This window comes from Suricata suricatta, chromosome 4, assembly GCF_006229205.1.
Source record: "Suricata suricatta isolate VVHF042 chromosome 4, meerkat_22Aug2017_6uvM2_HiC, whole genome shotgun sequence".
NCBI classification, from domain to species: domain Eukaryota; kingdom Metazoa; phylum Chordata; class Mammalia; order Carnivora; family Herpestidae; genus Suricata; species Suricata suricatta.
The window spans coordinates 89,651,878-89,670,040 of record NC_043703.1 but is presented as its reverse complement, the minus strand read 5'-3'; the positions used below and the strand labels follow the sequence as shown (position 1 = coordinate 89,670,040).

The window sequence follows — 18,163 nt, the reverse complement described above, 5'->3', positions numbered from 1 at the left end:
CAAAAACGTGTGTGGACGAGAGCAGGGAGAGGCAGAGAGAGAGGGAGACAGAGAATCCCAAGCTGGCTCCATGCAGAGCCTAACACAGGGCTCAAGCTCATGACCCATGAGATCATGACCTGAGATGAAACCAAGAGTCCTAAGTCCAAGTGCTCAACTGACGGAGCCAAAATATTCTTTACTGTGTGTGTTGAAGGGAGAGAGAAAAGAAAAGAAAAGATAAACCGGAGAGGCAGGCAGAGGCTTAAACCCTAAGGCCTTGAAGGCCTCTAAAGTATGGCATGATCAGAATTAACTTAAATGCCTTAAGCTTATTATGAAAACTAATTTGAAAACCATCACTCTGGGAGAAAACCAAGTGGAGGCGAGAGATTAATGTAAGCCCATATGCCATAAACATGCATAAACCACTTCTCAAAGATGCATAAGAAATCAGTAACAGTGATGCCTTGAGGGACAAGGCATCAGAGTGGAAGGGAATCCTTCTCCTGCTGCGTGGTTTTGTACTCTTCGAACTCTTCACCATGTGTAGGTATTTCTGGTCAGAGGTTTACGTGATCACTCTGACCACAGTATGGAAAGTGGGCTACAGGGACAGGCAAGAGTAGGTGTAAGCTTCACTCGACTTTTTTTTTTTTTTAAGATTTTTAAGTAATCTCTATACCCAATGTAAGCACAAACTCACAACTCCAAGATCAAGAGTCATATGCTCTACTGACTGAGCCAGCCAGGAGCCGCCCCTAGAGTAGGTGTGAGTTTTAGAAAAGTAACTTCATGGAAAAGCATTAATGGCACGTCACTAAAGGCAAGAAAAAAAAATGCCAGATGTTTAATTCTAATTTACATGCACGGGAAAAATGCTGGAAAGTTCTACATGAATCCTGAAGTGATGACTGTAAGCACGGACATTACAAGTGGTTTGCATTTTCTATTTTTGGCTTTTCAGCTTTCCCCATGTTTTCTAAAGCGAACAGAAGCTTTATAATGACACAAACCAGGTTTCTGAAAGGGGGAAGGGACATACCTTATGCAGACTGGTCATGCCATCGCCATCTACCAACCTGGGGTCGGACCCATGAGACAGCAGGAGCCGAGCAATGTCAGTGTGCCCACAGTAGCTGGCCCGGTGCAGGGCAGTGGCACCCCCGTGGGTTTGGGCATCACACTTAGCCCCACTTTCCAGCAGGAACTGGCACACGGCATAGTGCCCATTGCGGCTGGCGTAGTGCTGCAGGGAACAGAGACCGGGGTCAGACAGCAGAGCCCAGGCAGGCGCCGGGAGTGGTGGAGGGGTGCGAGCACGGGCTCTGGAGCAAGGGGACCCTCTCCATCAGTTGTACAACCTGGGCACGTGTCTTCATTTCTAGCATCAGCGTGCCCAACAGGCAAATGGGGATAATAATTATTCCTACCTCATGGGGGTGTTAGGAAAATGAAATTACTGATGTAAAGCACTTTAACACTAATTAAAAAAAAAAACAAAAACAGGCTCACCTGATGCTTAAAACAAAATGTACTAGGAGAGAGGAAAGGGCGGGACTCAAGGCAACACCCCCCTCCCTGCAGGGAGCAGGATCCCAAGAGAAAGCTCCTCCCTCCTCTGGCCCTGTGTGCCCCGCAGCTCACCAGCGCCGTGTAGCCAGCCGAGTCAGGCTGGCTAGGGTCTGTAGCCTTCTGGATTAAATATTTCACTCGACCCAGGTCTCCATTTAGGGCTGCTGACCAGATTCCTGTGGAAAGACAACCAAAGTGCTGGACAACGCTGAATGACTGGAGACTTTTAGTGCTTCCTTTCTCTTGACCTCCATTTTCTCATCTATAAAATGGGGGATTTCAAGAGATAGTAACTGAGATCTCCTCTATGCCAAGGGCTGTCCTAGGAGGTGGTGACGCAGCTGTGGACAAGACAGAAAAGGGGCTGGGGTGGCTGGGTGGCTGTGAGTTAAGTATTCAACTTCGGCTCATGTCGTGATCTCACGGTTCATGGGTTCGAGCCCCATGTCGGGCTCTGTGCTGACAGCTGAGCCTGGAACCTGCTTCAGATTCAGTGTCTCCCTTTCTCTCTGTCCCTCCCCCACTTGCTCTCTGTCTCTCAAAAATAAATAAACATTAAAAAGAAAAGATAGACAAGGGGCTCTGTCTAATCAGGACAGAATCGGGCAAAGAAATCCCTTCTTCAAACCACTTCAAACACGCAAATGTTGAATAAGGTCATGTTTAAAATATTTGGATACACAGGCAAGTTTAAAAGCAAGAGAAGGACATTGCCAGTTGCCAGAACAAGGTGAAAACCACAGCCAAAGTGGTGAGCAGGTACTGAGTCTGCAGAATCCCAAAAGTCCTTGTAACTGGATATACATCATTTAAAAAATTTTTTTTAATGTTTATTTTTGAAAAAGAATGTGAGGAGGGGAGGGGCAGAGAGAGAGAGAAAGAGAGATGGACAGAGAATCCAAAGCAGGCTTCTGGCTCTGAATTGTCAGCACAGAGCCTGATGGGGGGCTCGAACCCCCAAACCACAAGATCATGACCTGAGCCGGATGCTTAACTGACTGAGCCACCCAGTCCCTGGACACACATTTTAGAGGCTCTGGCTGGAACAAGTCAAAGGCTGCAGGCCACGCGCATGGCAGGGAATAGATAGAGCAAGGCTGAGGGGGCAGGAAGTACCACATCATGGTTGAACTGGGACTGCAAAACCTCTACTCTCTTGTTCTGAATAGCAGCAGGAAGCAGGCTGCTGGGCACAGGCACTTCACTCATTCCGCAAGTATTTACCAAACACTTACTATGTATCTGGCTCTCTTCTGGGCACTAGGGATCAGCCATCTCCAGTGCTTCCCCCCACCCTGCAATTTTGGCCTTATGAAGGTTATATTCTAATTATGAGACAGACTGGGAAAAAAAATGAAATAAGTCAGGTGGTACTAAGAAGAGCTATGAAGAGAGATAAAACAGAGAAGGGATATGGGTGGTGGTCAGGGCTGGCATCTCTGAGAAGATGAGATCTGAATACAAACTTGAAATGAGAAGAGGCACCATTTCAGTAGGTGTTAGAAGACAGCACAGGCAGAAGAAACCTAAAAAAAAAAAATCAAGCTACTTGGAGATGTGGGATCTACATTTATTTATACCCCTTAGGGAGCAGAACCCCCAAGCTAAGAATATGTCATAATCTGGATCTGTCATAAACGTGGACCCACAAAACTGAGTGGTGTAAGGGCGGCACAGAAGCAACTTAAAAAAAAAGTCTTCTAAGAACACCACCAGATGCCAACAAAGGTATGTGGATAATCTCTTACAAAAGAGGACCTCCCCCACCCACCTTGTGAGCTCAAAAATAGAAGTTGTAAAGGAAGAAGCATGTGAGACAGTCAGTAAATACAACCAATGGAAAAAATGCATGCTTTAAAAATTAGCCATAATAACACAATCTAAAAGACTTTAAAACAACATTTAGGGGCGCCTGGGTGGCTCAGTAAGTTGAGCATCTGACTTCGGCTCAGGTCATGATCCCATGGTTCACATGTTTTGAATCCCACATTGGGCTATGCACGGACAGTGCAGAGCCTGTTTCTGAGCCTGTCTCCTTCTCTCTGCCCCTCACTCACTTGTGTTCACTCTCTCTCTCAAACTAAAAAAAATATTAAAAAAGATTTTTTAAATAAAAAATAAAACAACATTTAATATGTTCACAGAGGGGCGTCTGGGTGGCTCAGTCGGTTAAGCGTCCGACTTTGGCTCAGGTCATGATCTCATGGTTTGTGGGTTCGAGCCCTGTATCAGGATTTGTGCTGACAGCTCAGAGCCTGGAGCCTGCTTCAGATCTTGTGACTCCTTCTCTCTGACCCTCCCCTGCTCACGCTGTCTCTCTCTCTCTCTGAAAAATAAATAAAAACATTAAAAAAAAAAAACATGTTCACAGAGATGAAGGAATAGAATCCACAAATCAACAGAACATGGAGGGGTGGTGGGAAGAATAGGAGATCTAAAACAAAAGTCAGGGGCACCTGGCTGGCTCAGCTGGTTAAACATGTGACTCTTGATCTTGGGGTCATGAGTCTGAGCCCTGCGTTGGGTGTAGAGATTACTTAAAAAAAAAAGTCAGTAAATTAAAAAATAGAATCACTGAAACAAAACAAGAACAACAACAGATGGTTGGAGAGAACTGCAGACCCAGTTGGAAAGAGAATGAGTGACTTGGAAATCACCCAGAATGCAGAATGATAAAGACAAAAATATTAAAGAGAGGTAAAGAAACATAGAAGACAGACTGTACCAACATGTATCTAATAGGAGTTTAGAGAGAGAGAAAAACTGGACAGAATGGGAGAGAGGAAATGTCTGAAGAGTCTAAGAATTATTCTGAAGTAGGGGCACCTGGGTGGCTCAGTTGGTTAAGCATCTGATTTCAGCTCAGGTCATGATCTCACGGTTTGTGAGTTTGAGCCTCAGGCTCTGTGCTGACAGCTCAGAGCCTAGAGCCTGGAGCCTGCTTTGGAGAGAGAGGGAGAGAGGAAGGGAGGGATAAAGGGAGAGAGGAAGGGAGGGAGAGAGGGAGAGAGGAAGGGAGGGAGAGAGGGAGAGAGGAAGGGAGGGAGAGAGGGAGAGAGGAAGGGAGGGAGAGAGGGAGAGAGGAAGGGAGAGAGAGTGTGTCTGCCCTTACCCCACTCACACTGTCTCTCTCTCTCAAAAAAATAACTAAACATAAATAAAAAGAGAGAATTATTCTCAGGTAAAGGCAACCATGAGTTCTCAGACAAAAACCACATTAAATCCCAAGGAAAACCGATCAAATAAATCTAACATCGTGAAATGACCAAACATCAAGAATAAAGAGAATATTTAGGTTATCAAAAAGAAAAAAAATGTCATTGAAGAGTAACAATCAGATTATCAGCAAAATTCTTAACAGACTTTCCAAAGGTTTGAGGGCTTAAAAAAATAATTGTCAACCTGGAATTTTATACTAGTCGAGAGAGAGAGAGAGAGAGAGAGAAAATATGAATGAGTGTTGGAGAAGCATATTCACTGAAAAAACTTCAAAGGACATACTTCAGGAAAAGGGGAAATGAACCTAGAGAGTAGATATGAAGAAAAAAAATCCACATAAGAAAACGGATCAGGATCTTTCCCATGTGTGGGAAATGAATAATTAAGTAAACAAAGTAATGTCAGGCTGTGAAAACTGCCTTAATGAAAGCAAGATAATAAATAAGAGTAACTTGGAGGGGAAGGGGCCCTACTCTGGACAGGGCGAGGTTTCTTTCTCAAAAGCAGCACCATTGGCATTTTAGGCCAGATAATTCTTTGCTATGAGGAACCGTCCTATGCATTGAAGGACATAGACCAGCATCCCTGGTCTCTACCTACAAGATGCCTGCAGCACCCTCCCAGTTCTAACCTGAAATTGTCTCCTGACATTGCCAAAGACCATCTGGGATCAGGACTGACCTCACTTGAGAACTACTAGAATGGGGTGTTCAGGGTGGATCTCTCTGAGGTGGCCAGAAAGAAAACCACTGGCTAGCCTGACGTTGCAGGAAGTTCATTCCAAGGAGCTGGGACATCAAGTACAAATGGCCTTGAGTCAGAAAGAGATCTTGCATGTCTGAGAAACCAAAATCGAGCCCAGTGTGCTGAAGCGCAGTGACTGGGGAAAGAAAAGGATGAGAAATACAATGGGAACAGAGAAGTAGAACAGACAGGGATTAGACCCTACAGTTCTGTAGGCCATGAAGAGAATCTGAATTTATTCTAGGAGCAATGAAATTATCTGATTTAATACCTTGAAAAGGTTACTCTGGCCTCTAGGGAGAGAAGAAAACACTACAGGAGGGCAAGAGTGGAAGCAGGAAGGCCCTGGAGTGAATTGCTTCAGTAGCCCAGAGGGTGGCAGAAGCGAAGGGAAGTAAGCTGGTGCAACAATCACTTAGTAGTAAGTTAGATCAGAATGTGTGTAAAGCAGTGGCATCTACCCAACAATTGATGACAATGTTACTACCGCATAAGCTGCCTCTGCACAGAGAGATAATACACAGCTTCCCAAGAAGTGAGGAGTTGTTTTTCAGCTTTACTCTGTTCCTTACTGGCGATATAATCTCCTTACAGTCTGGGATAAAAGTTACTTCTCTGGGCCCCAAAGGCAGGGACAACATCACCTGCGTTGAGGGCCATGTGTCCCATATCTAAAGCCAATAGGACCCGACACGCCTGGGCTCACACCTGAGGTCAGAAGGTTAGTTCCCTTCGAAACGCAGCCCCCTCTGAAACTCCAGCCCTCCGGGTAGCTGCAGTGCCCCGATCTGCCGATTCGGTGGCCCGGCCCCCCAGACACACCCGAGAGGGCCCGGGTCTCCAGGGGACGCACCAGCTGGGGAAAGGGACTCCGCCCCACCACTTGGGATGGTTACCGAAACCAGTTCCTCAGTTTTCCAACCTGCACGCGAGACGAAGTTTCTAGTGGCCGAGCCCCCGACCAGTGCCTGGCGGGATCTCACTGACGCGGGGGCTGGAAACCCACCGCCCCCCCACCTCGGACTCCCACCAGGCCCGGTGCAGCCCTCGAGGTCTCCCTTCTCGGCCATGTCCTTGTCCCGCGACCTGGAGACAGCCAGGAGCCTCACCCCTGTCGAAGTCCATCTCCTCCAGCGTCTGCTGCACGCCGAACGCCACACCCGGACGAGAGCAGCACAGGGCATCGGTACAAGGCGGCGGCGCCGCCATGCTGGCCTTGGTACGTACACCCCCCCACCCCGACTGTTGTGCGCATGCGCGGCTGCGGCGGGTGGGCGGGGCGGAAGCAGTCGAGGCCTTTCTAGCTCTGGAATCCGCCCGCTCCGCGACGGAGGCTTTCCTCCGAGGCCGAGCCAGCTGGGCTTTTAGCTCGGGAACCAATGGAAGCGGCGGGGCGGGGCTTGTGGCGGACCGCCGGGGTCCCCAGGAGGCCGCGCGAGGGCGTCCCAAGCTAAGCGGAGTGCAGAGGCCGCCGCGCTCGATTCCCTTGTCCCCGGCTCCAGGCGGATAGCGCCAGGGCCAACGGCCTCCCTCATAGAGTGTTGGGGACGTGGCGGGCTGCTGGGGCCCGCTTGTCAGAGCTTGGCCCTCCAGGGTCTCAGTGTCCCACCAGTTTCCTCAGGGGAGGGAGTCGCCCGTCACGCCCCAAGGCCCTCCGCCTTGTTTTTCCACACCCCCTCAAGGCCCAGTGACCTCGCTTCCCCACTCCTTCCTCACCTTCCCCACTCCTTCCTCAGGAGCCTCCTTCCCATTTCTTGAAAACCCCATGGGAGGCGGGGGTCACAACTTATATGCCACCAACTTATAAGCCCCAGGACAGGGACGGGCCTTGGGTTGTGCCGAGCCTCCAATTCCACAGTGAGAACCTTGTTTACTGAGTTAATCTTAATTTATCAGCATTCTCAGGGCAGATGTTTATAGACCATGCGGGAATCTTAGCGTACCCAGAAGTCTCCAGATCACAGCCATTTCCTGCAGGACCCCTACAGGACCTCCAGGGCAGCAGCGGCGGGCTCGGTTCAGCCACCGCAGGCCCTCCAGAGCAGTCGTGTGGGGAGGACTTTTCACTCCGACAGTCTCTGTGGGCATAAATTCTAGAATCCAGGCTGGGTCTTGCTCTTACAAATATCTGGGCCCTCCCTGTACCACTACTTGGATAGGATGGCGGCTTGGTGCACACTGGGTGGTAGTGGGGAAGTTCCATGCGCCACATAGCTGAGGCATCCAGGACTAACATTCCTGGGGGGTAGGTAGGATGGAGGGAGTAGCCTTTCCTCCCCTAAGCCGGTTCAGAGCCTCATTCTCACACAAGCCAGTCCATACATACAACCTTAAGCTCTTTCTAGGAAGTTCCCCTCCTTTTGCCCCTCACTCCCACTTCCCCTTCCCAGAATTCTGGGAAGCCAGGCTGCTCCCCACCCTCCCTGCCTCCCTGTGCCCTAACTTCTCCCTTTGGCCAGAATTCAAAGCTGGCTCTCAAGAGGCTATGGCCTTGGCCTGATTCCCAGCCCCACAGCTACCATTGTGGGAAAACACTGGAGTCTGGGCTATTCCCTGACTGGAGAGGGGCACAGGCAAGCAGACAGGGACAACATTAGGAGCAGCTGCCCCAGAACCATGGGGAGGGGAGGCTAGTCCAGCCCAGAATGTTTTCGCCCAAATGTCTTAATCCTTTCACAGTACTATCGTTTTCTCGATTTTATTTGTCAATATAAAAATACTCAAATATTTACAACAAATAAATACGCGGGGACACAATAAGTTACACTGTTAGGAGCCCTCCTCCTAGGGCTGGGAGAGGATATGCAATATCCACAGCATGCCCACCCTCTCTCCTCCCTCCCCCTCCCCCCACACAACCTTGCCCAGCCAGGTAAGGGAGGACATGTATAAAATACCACTGAACCCCAGGGCCAAGTGGGAGGCCCCTCCCACCCTTGCCCCAAACACACAGGAGAATCCATCTCCCTCCCCCCACCCTGAAAACATTCACAGCCCTAGGAGCAGGACCAGGCCCACCCCAGAGCCCTGGACCCCCCCCAAAAGGGGCACAGCACCCTGCCCAGCCCACCCCCATATATACATCGCTGCCCCACGCTGGGGACAGGTGGGGGTAGGAGAGGCAAAGTGATACAACCCCTTCCCCTTCATAGCTCCAATGACTCACCAGGAGGACCCCCAGGCCAAGGGAAGACTTGACAGAAAAAGGAAGACTGTCACACACACGCATACAGGCACACACACAGAAAATTAAAGACTGTGTCACACACACACATACGCACATGCACACACCCACATACACATACACATAGATACAAACACACCCACATCTCCGACGTCTGCCTTGAAAAATTTTGGCTGCTGGGGTCCCATGTGTCCGTGATTCACAGCCCCTCACAGAGAGGAGGAAGAGGCCTTCTGCGAGGCTGGTGCCCTGGTGAGCCACACCAAGTGGCAGTGCCCGTGCTGAGCAGAGCAGGTCCTCATGGCTGGACGGGTGCTGGGCAGGGTGTGTCCCAGGCCAAGCAGGTGCCCGCGCCATGTCCCTGAGGTAGCTGGTGCCTGTGCAAAAGGAGGAGCTGTGCCTCCCACGCCGCCCCTGCGAGGCGGTGGGGGGCCCTCATACTGAGGACTCCTCGGGATTGGAGTCCGGCAGCGGCTGGCGCTGCTGCAGCTTGCGCCGCAGTTCATCAGCGAGCTCTGGCAGCGGGTGCCCGAGCCCACCGTGGTCCTCCCCTCCCAGCTGGAGGCGGACATAGCCGTTGGCATTTGAGTTCCGCCCGCCCCCCAGGTGAAGCCGGGTCGGAGAAGGCAGCGGCTGGCCGGGGATGCCCGGGGGTGGGGAAGGGGGCCCGCCCCCGGGCTGGCAGCGCGCATGTCCAGGCACAATCTTGAGGGAGCCGTCCGAGTAGTAGTAACCAACAGGATCCCAGAGTTTCTCGTCAGTCTCGGGGCCAGGCCTGAAGGGGGGGCTGGTGGGCTCCTTGGGCAGCTCCAGAGGGTACACCAGGGTCCTCTCTGCCGCCTTGGCACCTTTCTCCAGTTCCTCCCGCAGCCGCCGGCGCAAGGACAAAACCAGAAGCAGCAGCACCAGGCACACGGCCCCCAGGGCCACCACAGCCAGCCACACCAGCCCCAGGTTTTCCAGGGGTGCCCGCGCCTCCAGGGTCACCGTTGGGCCTGCCACCACAGCCACCAGGTAGCCTTCGGCAGCCAGCCGCGCCCCCTGCTCCTCTGAAAAGCAGTGGTAGGCCCCAGCATGGCGGGGCTGGGCAGCCATCACGACCAGGGCCTGTAGGCGGGCATCATAGAGGAAGGAGCCAGGCTGTTCTGCAGGCAGGTCCCGGCCCCCAAAGGTCCAACGGGCATGGGCCAAGTTGGAAGAGAGACGGCAGGGCAGCACCAGGTCTGTGCCTGCCACCACGGTGATGTTTTTGGGTGTGAGCCTGACTGCAGCAGTAGAGAAAGAGAAAGCAGAGTTAGCACAGGAAACCCAGGGCCAGGGGGAGATGCAGACATTCCAGCTCTGGCCCAGGGCCCGTCCTACTGGGAGAGGGACAAAAAAGACAACTCACCTTTCTTTCCACGGAGGTTACAAATGCCTGAGGTGTCTGAGACCGTCACGTGCTGGATCAGCAAGGACCTGGTTGAAGAAGCAGGCTCTATGGGCATCCTGACTCCAACCACGCCGCCCTTCACCCCTGGTCCCAGCACGTGCAGAGACCCACTCACCCAGAGTGACCACTCGCGGTCACGCAGCGGCTGGTGTTAACGCTCCAGGCACAGTAGGGGTCCCGGGCGAGGACGCAGTCTGCGCAGGAGCGGTACTTCATGCAGTCGGCCAGGGGCAGCTGAACTAGCTGAGAGCGGGAGCCTCCAAAGAGAAGCTTCTGCAAGAGAAGGAGGGCACAAGACGGTGAGCCAGGCCAGGACGTGCCCCGACGGCAGCTCAGACTGCTACATGGGAGCAAATGGCAAAAGGAGCCAAAGCAGGAAGAGGGCAGTACTAAAGTCTGAGGAGAGAAATCGAAGGACCAAAGAATGCACAGTGGGCTTATTATGAGCCGGACACAATCCTAAGCACTTTATAGATATGACCTTCTTAGACAGGAACAGCAGAACCATGAGGCTGAGGAATATAATCACACAGACAGACAGACAGACAGACAGACACACACACACACACACACACACACACACACTCCAGTACAATATAAATAGTGCAGGAAGTGTGTTTTCTGCTAGGCCCATCAGCCCTCCCAATAGCACGAGCAGAGCATGTGTTTTCCTCTGTTTGAATGGTGACTGCCAATCCATGTGTGTCTTCAACTACAGACTTTCCTTCTGCCATGACTCCATGTTTTAGGGAACAATGTGAGCCAAGATAGTTGGTCCAAGGTGAGAACATGAAAGTTCAGGGATGTCACAAACTGGCCAGAAGGGAGGGTAGCACTTTGGGGAAACAGTGAACAGGTAGGGACTGGAGGGCAACTGGTGGCCAGTAGGAAAGCTGGCATCATGAGGGCATCGTGAGCAAACGCAGCCCAAGAGGCCCAGCCAGCAGTAGCACCATCAGAGAAGAGACTGTATGTAGCAGAGGCACAGCACAACCTCGAGGGGTCTGAAGGAAGCGCAGAGAGCAGCTGCCAAGGCCTAATGCTGGGAACACAGCTCCACGGGGACCTGGCTATATATAACGCCTGTGGAGCACAGATTCCGTTAGCACTCTTTCCTGGAACTCGCCCAAGCTAAGCGAGGTGCACTGAGTGCCTCCCCACCCCTCTACTGGCCAAGCAAAGGACCAGGGAAGATGTAGGGACAGGTGGGAGGGGCCTGATTACTACCTTGCTCCGGGATAGGACCAAGCTTTCCACAGGCTCCTGGTCAAACACCTGTAGCTCCTCGATCAGGTGGACCCAGGGCCCCAGGCTCACAGCCTTAAGCAGCCAGCCGTCTCCTGTGGGGGTTGGGGGAGGACAGGCATAAATGAGAGGGTATGGGGCCCCTTGGGCATCTCCAGATCTCCTTGCCCAAGAGACACAGGCCTTTACCCAGCCTCCAGCCGTCATGCCCATATACTCACGTGCCTACCTGTGCCAATGAAGAGCACTGTATAAGTGGCTCCATCAAGCCCTGTAACCCGGTCAGCCACCAGGTGGGTAAAGTTGGTGTTCTTCTTCACAAGCAAGGGCCGGCCCCACCGAGGCCCTACTTGCTCCTCCATGAGGGGGTGCTTCTTAATGAAGTTGAGTGTGTTATCAGGCAGCTCCAGAGAACTGGTATAGCCATGGCGTCGGTGCCAGTTGTTGATACACTGGGGAGGGGTGAAAGGGGAAGAGCTGTCAGCAAGTGGGAATGGTACCACGGCTGAGGGTAGGAGCCATCCCTGCCCAGGAGGACTCACCGAGCCAGGCCGTGGGGTGGGTACTGGGTCAGTATAGCGGCCCCACTTCTGGGCTTGCTCACGGTACTCCTTGTAGGGACCCTCAAAAACCCTCTGGATCTCTTCCAATTGGTACTCGCAGACTGCTGACAGGTCCACATCGCCCCTGTGAGGGCAAAAGAGAGACCCCAAGTCAGGCGCGGTGCCCACTTTACCCCAGCTCATGGCAAGTACTGGGAAGGCAGGGCCCAGCACAAAGCAGTCATGGGCATGTGCAATGTTAACATCAGCTCTAACACACACACCACTGGGGGCAGGGCACTGTGCATCTCCCCCAAGCAAGCTTTAATAAGGGACAGATGCCCAACATCATCCTTGGATTCCAGTCACCTGGCCACTTGGACTTCACCTAGAAGCCTGCGCCCATTAACGATCCCTAACCCACAAAGTTCCTCCTCCCCACTCCCTAGGATTCCTGGCCAACTCACCATCGTGCACGAAAAACCCCAAAGAAGGTGGTATTGTGCCAAGAGGCGTCCTGCAGGGTGTGCAGGGCCTGCAGTTGGTTGAAGTAGAGCTGCCAGTCGGGGGCAGAGCACACCAGCCTGGCCTTCAGGAATGTGGTCCACTTCCTCTGCAGGGTCCGTGCGCCCCCCATGTCACCCTGGCAGATGGCAAGGGGACACTGCTAGTCAGTTCTGCCAAGCCGGCAGGGCTCCCAGAGCTCACCACTGCAGGACTCCGTACCTTGCAGACTCGGGCTACCCGAGCCACCACCTGTTCCACGTAGCAGTCATATTCCACTGCCCGCTCACTGAAGAAGAAGTAGACCTTGTCATCATCCCCTGTGAAGCTGCCCACGCTCTCCGGTATGTAGGCAGAGCCTACAAAATGAGGTTCTACAGGAAAGAGAGGAGGGTTAGCGGGGGAGGGAGGTCCTGGGGCCCTCACAGGGCTTCCCGCCCCGTGGCTCCCTCCCCCCTGTCCCTGTCCCCACGCCAGCTCCTCTGGGCTCACCGTTGAGCCAGAAGGCCAGGTATTCTGTCTTCATAGGGTGGTGAGGCCCCATGTTGCGCAGGATAACAGGCTCTGTACCTAGGAAGTTGTTGAGCGTGGCCGAGTACAGCTCACCATCTATGGGAAACAGGTAGACCAGAGGTGACATGAAGACATATTCAGGCCACACAGCCCCAAAGTGAGAACAAGTTCTGGGGGACTCCCCCTGCCTGCAGCAGGGACAGCCACTCACCCACAAGGAGAGCAGTGTGGCCCTTAGCCGGGTCATAGGGACATTTCCCCTTCCCATCCTCAAACTCTCCACGCTCCAAAGTGAAGGTAAGCATGTCCTAGGGGTAGGGAAGAGACGATGAGATGCAGAGGTGCCTGGGAGGGAGTCCAGAAGGGCAAGGAGGGGCACTGAGGGGAGAAAACAGCACTCACGATGTAGGCGCACTTGGGCTGGAAGGCATAGGTACCACAGACGTACAGGTGGGACATGTTATAGGGCTGCAGGAAGCGGATGAAGTTGAAACACTCCGTCTGGGGAGAGAAAGGCATCCAGTTAAAGTATGAGGATGCAAGTACAGAGAACAGGTCTGGGACCAAGGGAGAGCATGGCGGTGGGGGGAGTCAGCATGTGCCGCAAGGCCTGGCCAGTACCGGGGGCTCTGGCTCTCCCGGCGGAACCCTGAGCACCTACCTCGTTACTCTTCCCTTTCTGGATACACTCGGCCTTCTTCTCAGCTGGAGTCTCCCATGAGATCTAAGAAGAGGAGGGAGCACATCAATAACCCAAGTACACAGTGAGCATGTGTGCCCCAAGCTTGGCCCATGGCAGCCCCATGGGGACACCAAGTGAGGGTACACAGTTCCCACTCTTTGGGAGTTTAACAGAGGACAGAAGCCCCAACCCACCCCAAAACTGCAGGCAAGAGAAAGCGGTATGCCCCCTCTGCCTGGAGGGTGGACCTGGAGACTAGGCAAGATTTCCACAGGGGAAAACAGGGTGGGGGTGGCAGGGTTGAAGGGACAGCTTGATCAAGCAAAACCCCTTTGGGCCCTGCCACTCTTATGGTACCTGTGTGCCTCCCACTCCCCCCAGCCCCTGCCTCTCACCGCTCCCTGCAGCTCCAGAGCCTCCACACTGAAGGCAAACAGGGCTTCTCGGGCCCCCACGTATAGAAGCCCTGTCTGCTCAGTCAAGGTCAATGTCAGGAAGTCCTGGATGCCCGTTTGGGAGAACCGCCGCACTACCGTGGCCAACTCTGCAGGGACAAAGCGGGCAGTGAACAGGGTGGTGAATGGGCAGGCCTTCCTGGGATTCCAGGCATCCCCCTTCCCCTAGAATTAGCCTTCCTCTATACAGTGGTCTACTGGGCCTAATTGCCCCTGTTCCCACATTACACCCAGCACCCCATAAACAGATGCCAGCCAAGCACCCTGACTGGCAGTAAAGGGCCTTCTCTAATAGACCTTTGGCTCTGACAGCTCCAACCAAGCCTCCTTGGCCTTTCCCAGCCTGGGAGGAGGCAAATCTGGGCTGGCGAGGAGGAAGGAAGGATATCTCCGCCACAGCTTCCGGCCAGAGGAAGCCATCAGACTGATGGCCCTCACTCTCAGGGTCAGTAGCACCTCTGGCTGCAGAGCTGAGCTCTTCCCCCTCCCAGCATCCTCTGCTACTGCTTCCGTTTTTACTGCCTGCTGCCCACATCAGGATCTGGCCAGGCCCTGGCCCCTGATCCAGGAAAGCAGTAGGTACAGAAGTTGTAATCACTCCTTGCCTTTGGAAAACTCTTCACTCCAGCAGGACCCAAATCCAGGCTGCCAGAGACACGAGCGCAGCTGGCTGCTGGGACAAGCAGGGATGACAGAAAGATGGAGTTGGGGCTAGGAGGCCAGACCAGGGTGGTCAGGGGAACCCAGGAGCTGGGGACCAGAGATGGCACTGAAGCCTCAGGGCTGGGAAGCCTTGTTGTCATTCACCGTGCCAAGTACTACAACACTGACGTAGTCACAGGATTCCTACATCAACCCCCAAAATAGCTGCTGACCTGTCCTCAGGGTCCCCCTAAACCAGCCTTAGTCTTCTGAGCCAGACACAGGCTGGCAAGGGAGGGCTTCATTAGCACCCAAGTGGAGCCTGTGGGAGGTGAGCTCATCCCAGGTCCCCAGAGCACACTGATGATACAAACACCTGACATCACCTCTTACTAGAGGTGAGTGTGCACAAAGGACTGTCAAGTCTGCTGGCCCCCATATGAGCACATGCATAAACACATCTAGGCCACAAGAGGCCATAAGTGTTAGGGCAGCAGAGGGGGTCTATTAGGGTTGATAAGGGGGCTCCTGGGGGCAGAGAGCTAGAAAGACGAAGGGAGAGGGGGTGACACTGTTTGCTTTATGCTTATCCTGTCTCAGTTTTGTCTCTGTGGGCTCTCTGTACAAGCAGTAGTTCCAGAAGTAAGGCATGGAAGAGTGATAGAGAATGGTCTCTCCTCCTTGCATAACAGAACATAACTATTTGAAGGAGGGATAGCCCAGGACAACAGTTCTGGGTCCCTGGGGTCATTCCCTCACATTTCTTAGAAAGCTGTGTCAGATACATCGGTGGGCTTTGAGCCTAATAATAGAATAAAGCTGGCATGATCTAGAAGCAACTGCTTTTTCCCCAGTAGTCCCTCCTGGCCTTCCCTCCCCACATTGGTCTTCAGGATTTTAGGCACTCACCCCCAGAAGATACCGTCTTCCGGGGCACCAGGTTCCACCACACCTCAGCCCCAATGCCCAGGCCCCACAGCCCCACTGCCAGCAGCCAGACAGCCCAGTGTGGGGCCATGGCAAATGCCCCGGCTCTAAGCTCCAGGCCAGCTGCCCTGCTGGGGGAAAAGAAAGGGTCAGAACCACAGCCAGAGAAAACAGACCGGAAGGGGGCCGCACAAGTCCATGCGGGAGGCACTGACAGGACAGATGACCTGATCAGGCCTCCCCAGGAACCCCTGGATTCCCCCAGTTGCCCAGTCCTTGGAGCAAAGACCTAGTCTCCTCCCACACCTGGCCCCAGCCCCCACAAGCTGAAGAAGCTGGGGTCCCCCAAAGGGGAGGAGAGGAGCTGAGTCAGCTGGAGGAGTGGACACTCCAAGAAACCTTCTCTGGCCTCTAGGCCCTCACCCACTCCCTCTCAACAGGAAGTTGTTTGAGAAAATAAAAGGGGGCCCCCTCCCCCACACTCAGGCCTGACAGATTTGAGGATTTCTTAAAATAACCTCTGGAAGCAGGACCTGCCCCCACTGGGGCTCCAGCCAGCCCCAAGATCTACTTCTGGCACGCAAACCCCTTGGCAGGGTGAAGGGGCATACGGTGGGTGGGTGGTGGCAGAAGCCCCTCAAAGGGAGGGGGGGACTTGATGCAGCAGGCGTACCGGGGTCCCGGCCCCTGCCTTTCCCCGCCCCCGGGCGCAGACAATAGCCAGGCAGAGCCCCAAACACTGGTTCCCCATCAGCACGGCTGAAGTGGGGCCGGGAGCCGAAGGGGCCCAGCTTCCAGAGGCCCCTTTGTTGCCCAAGAAGGGAGGCAGGAAGTGGGTGGGATGGGCGTGGAAATGACCCGGGCCTCATCCTGTTCCTCGCACAGCCTCCTAGGAGACACTAGCCCCCGGGCTGACGGGCGGCGGGACAACAGAGCCGGCTCCAGTCTAATTAGGGATCTCCCCGCGACGCTCTCAGGCGGGGGCGGGGGTAGGTAAGGGGCGCGTGGGGGAGCGCGAGAGGGGTTCCTCTCCGACCGCGAGGGACGCCCGGTGCAGGACCGGCGCCTGCTGCGCTCCCTCAGGGTCTGACGAACCTTCCCAACTCAGGGATTGCGCCCCCAGGACCCCAGCCTGGGAAAGCCATCTGTATTAATTTCCACTGCCCCAGCCCTCCGATGCCAGTTACAGAGGCACAGAAGCTGGGACCTGCTCACCCCAAAACAAAGGGTACCGCCAAGACCTCGTCCTTGATCACCACCACTGCCACCCCCTGCCCCCCTTCCCGGGTTCTCCCCTCCCCCAGCTCCCGGGATTTGAATGCAAACAAAGCGGCGGCGTTGGGAGCGTGGCGAGCCCGGCCTGCGGACGCCCCCTGTCGGCCCAGTATCCCAGCACTGGAAGGGCTGGGGGCCTGGGGATACGTTCACCCCTCCCTTCTCTGTCCACCCCAACACACCGCCAGCCTTCCCTCTGCCCCTCACCCTAGGCCGGGGGCAGACCCTGCGGCGCGCTCGTTGAATCCGCCAGCACAGTGGTGCCTCCACCCCCAGCTCCTTCCAGGGCGCGTTAGCAGGGGCAGCCGGCTGGGTGGGGGCTGGAGGAGTGCGGGGCCCAAGCAGTGCGCTCCCCCACCCTCGCCCACCCGGAGCACTGGTGGCACGAACAGCGCTTCCGCGGCTGCAGGGTGAGCGCTCCTACCGGGAACTGTGCGGCCCGGGTCGGATGGGGAGCTTGGCTTTCCAGGACAACCCGCCTCCCCAGCGGAGCGGGCGGGCGGGCGGGGGGCCGCAGCAGGGAAATCCGATCCCACAACATCGGCCTCAGTCCAAGCCCGCCCCAAACTTTCCGTCGGGGGTGGAGGAGCAGGGGGCAGTTCAGGGCCCTGGAGAGGATCCTGGCCACCGACCCGACAGCAAGGGGGACTCCTGCTCCCCTCAGTCCCGCTCCCCCTGATCAGTTCGCGACTCCGGACGCTATAGCTGCGGGCACTGCCTCGCGAGCCCCCGCCAGGCAGTCCGCGGGGGGCGCAGGAAGGATCTCGGACGGACAGCTGTCCCCGCTGCTACCCCTTCCAGAGCCCCAAGACTCTGTCCCTCACGCGTGCGGCGGCCCCTGACCGACGAGGGGGACAAAGCGACGGCCTCGGAGCCCTGGCGCTCCCGCCCCGCGCTACCCTGGCCTCACTCACCTCTTCTTCGCGGCTTGAATCCCTGGGCGCCGCCCTCGCGTTCGGCTAGGATCACGGTCCGCCCCTACCGCGCGCCACCGCCCGCCTGCGCGCGCCCGCCCGCCCTCCTCCGCTGTCCCCTCTGCCACCGCCCCTCGGTCCCGGCTTCGCTTGGCGCCCCTGGGTTCGGGCTCCCCGCGCCACCGCGCAGGGCGCCGGCTCTTTCTCCAGCGCTGCGGCCGCTCTCCGCCCCCTCCCCCCTGACGTCAGGCGCGGGGGGGGGGAGTCGAGCGGAGGCCGGGGGCGGGACGCGAAGGCCGGCCCTGGAGGGAGCTGCGACCCGCCGCGACCC

The 18,163-nt window shown here is 55.2% G+C and overlaps 2 protein-coding genes and 1 long non-coding RNA gene across 6 annotated transcripts in view; 1 reads left to right on the top strand and 2 right to left on the bottom strand.

Moving 5' to 3' along the window:
* The window catches only part of ANKRD39 (ankyrin repeat domain 39), a 16,352-nt gene extending 9,580 nt beyond the window's left edge, over positions 1-6,772 (bottom strand). For both annotated transcript variants that reach the window (XR_003907784.1, XM_029937223.1), the window contains exons 1-3: positions 6,627-6,772; positions 1,627-1,730; positions 1,025-1,228 (exon numbers count right to left, since the gene is read on the bottom strand). Coding sequence is in view for 1 of the 2 variants with exons in the window: in XM_029937223.1 (XP_029793083.1) it covers positions 1,025-1,228; positions 1,627-1,730; positions 6,627-6,726 (408 nt within the window). In the remaining variant the exon portion in view is untranslated. The remainder of the gene's footprint in view (positions 1-1,024; positions 1,229-1,626; positions 1,731-6,626) is intronic.
* LOC115289750 lies at positions 6,037-10,886 on the top strand. 2 transcript variants are annotated; one of them, XR_003907786.1, is made up of 5 exons: positions 6,037-6,052; positions 6,146-6,238; positions 6,551-6,736; positions 9,560-9,715; positions 10,108-10,886. It is a non-coding gene; the product is annotated as an uncharacterized LOC115289750 (long non-coding RNA). The 2 variants fall into 2 exon arrangements; XR_003907785.1 differs by lacking the exon at positions 6,037-6,052 and having other exon boundaries at positions 6,066-6,238.
* SEMA4C (semaphorin 4C) lies at positions 8,200-18,004 on the bottom strand. 2 transcript variants are annotated; one of them, XM_029937219.1, is made up of 15 exons: positions 17,833-18,004; positions 15,626-15,774; positions 14,015-14,163; positions 13,599-13,661; positions 13,340-13,438; positions 13,149-13,245; positions 12,917-13,033; positions 12,647-12,798; positions 12,388-12,563; positions 11,921-12,065; positions 11,608-11,830; positions 11,361-11,473; positions 10,249-10,406; positions 10,092-10,159; positions 8,200-9,966 (listed from the first exon to the last, which is right to left on the bottom strand). In XM_029937219.1, the coding sequence occupies exons 2-15, from the start codon at positions 15,732-15,734 to the stop codon at positions 9,137-9,139; spliced, it is 2,499 nt and encodes an 832-aa protein (XP_029793079.1). In that variant the 5' UTR covers positions 15,735-15,774; positions 17,833-18,004; the 3' UTR covers positions 8,200-9,136. The 2 variants fall into 2 exon arrangements, with proteins under 2 accessions (XP_029793079.1, XP_029793081.1); XM_029937221.1 differs by having other exon boundaries at positions 15,626-15,771.
* Between the last annotated feature and the right edge of the window lie 159 nt (positions 18,005-18,163).

Bases quoted from the DNA above. Each gene is read 5' to 3' on its own strand.
- SEMA4C (XM_029937219.1), bottom strand. From the start codon at position 15,734: ATGGCCCCACACTGGGCTGTCTGGCTGCTGGCAGTGGGGCTGTGGGGC. The intron at 13,246-13,339 runs GTGAGTGCTGTT...CCCTACCCCTAG, and splicing joins AGCCCAAGTGCGCCTACATC to GACATGCTTACCTTCACTTT. The intron at 12,799-12,916 runs GTGAGCCCAGAG...TCTTTCCTGTAG, and splicing joins CCTGGCCTTCTGGCTCAACG to AACCTCATTTTGTAGGCTCT.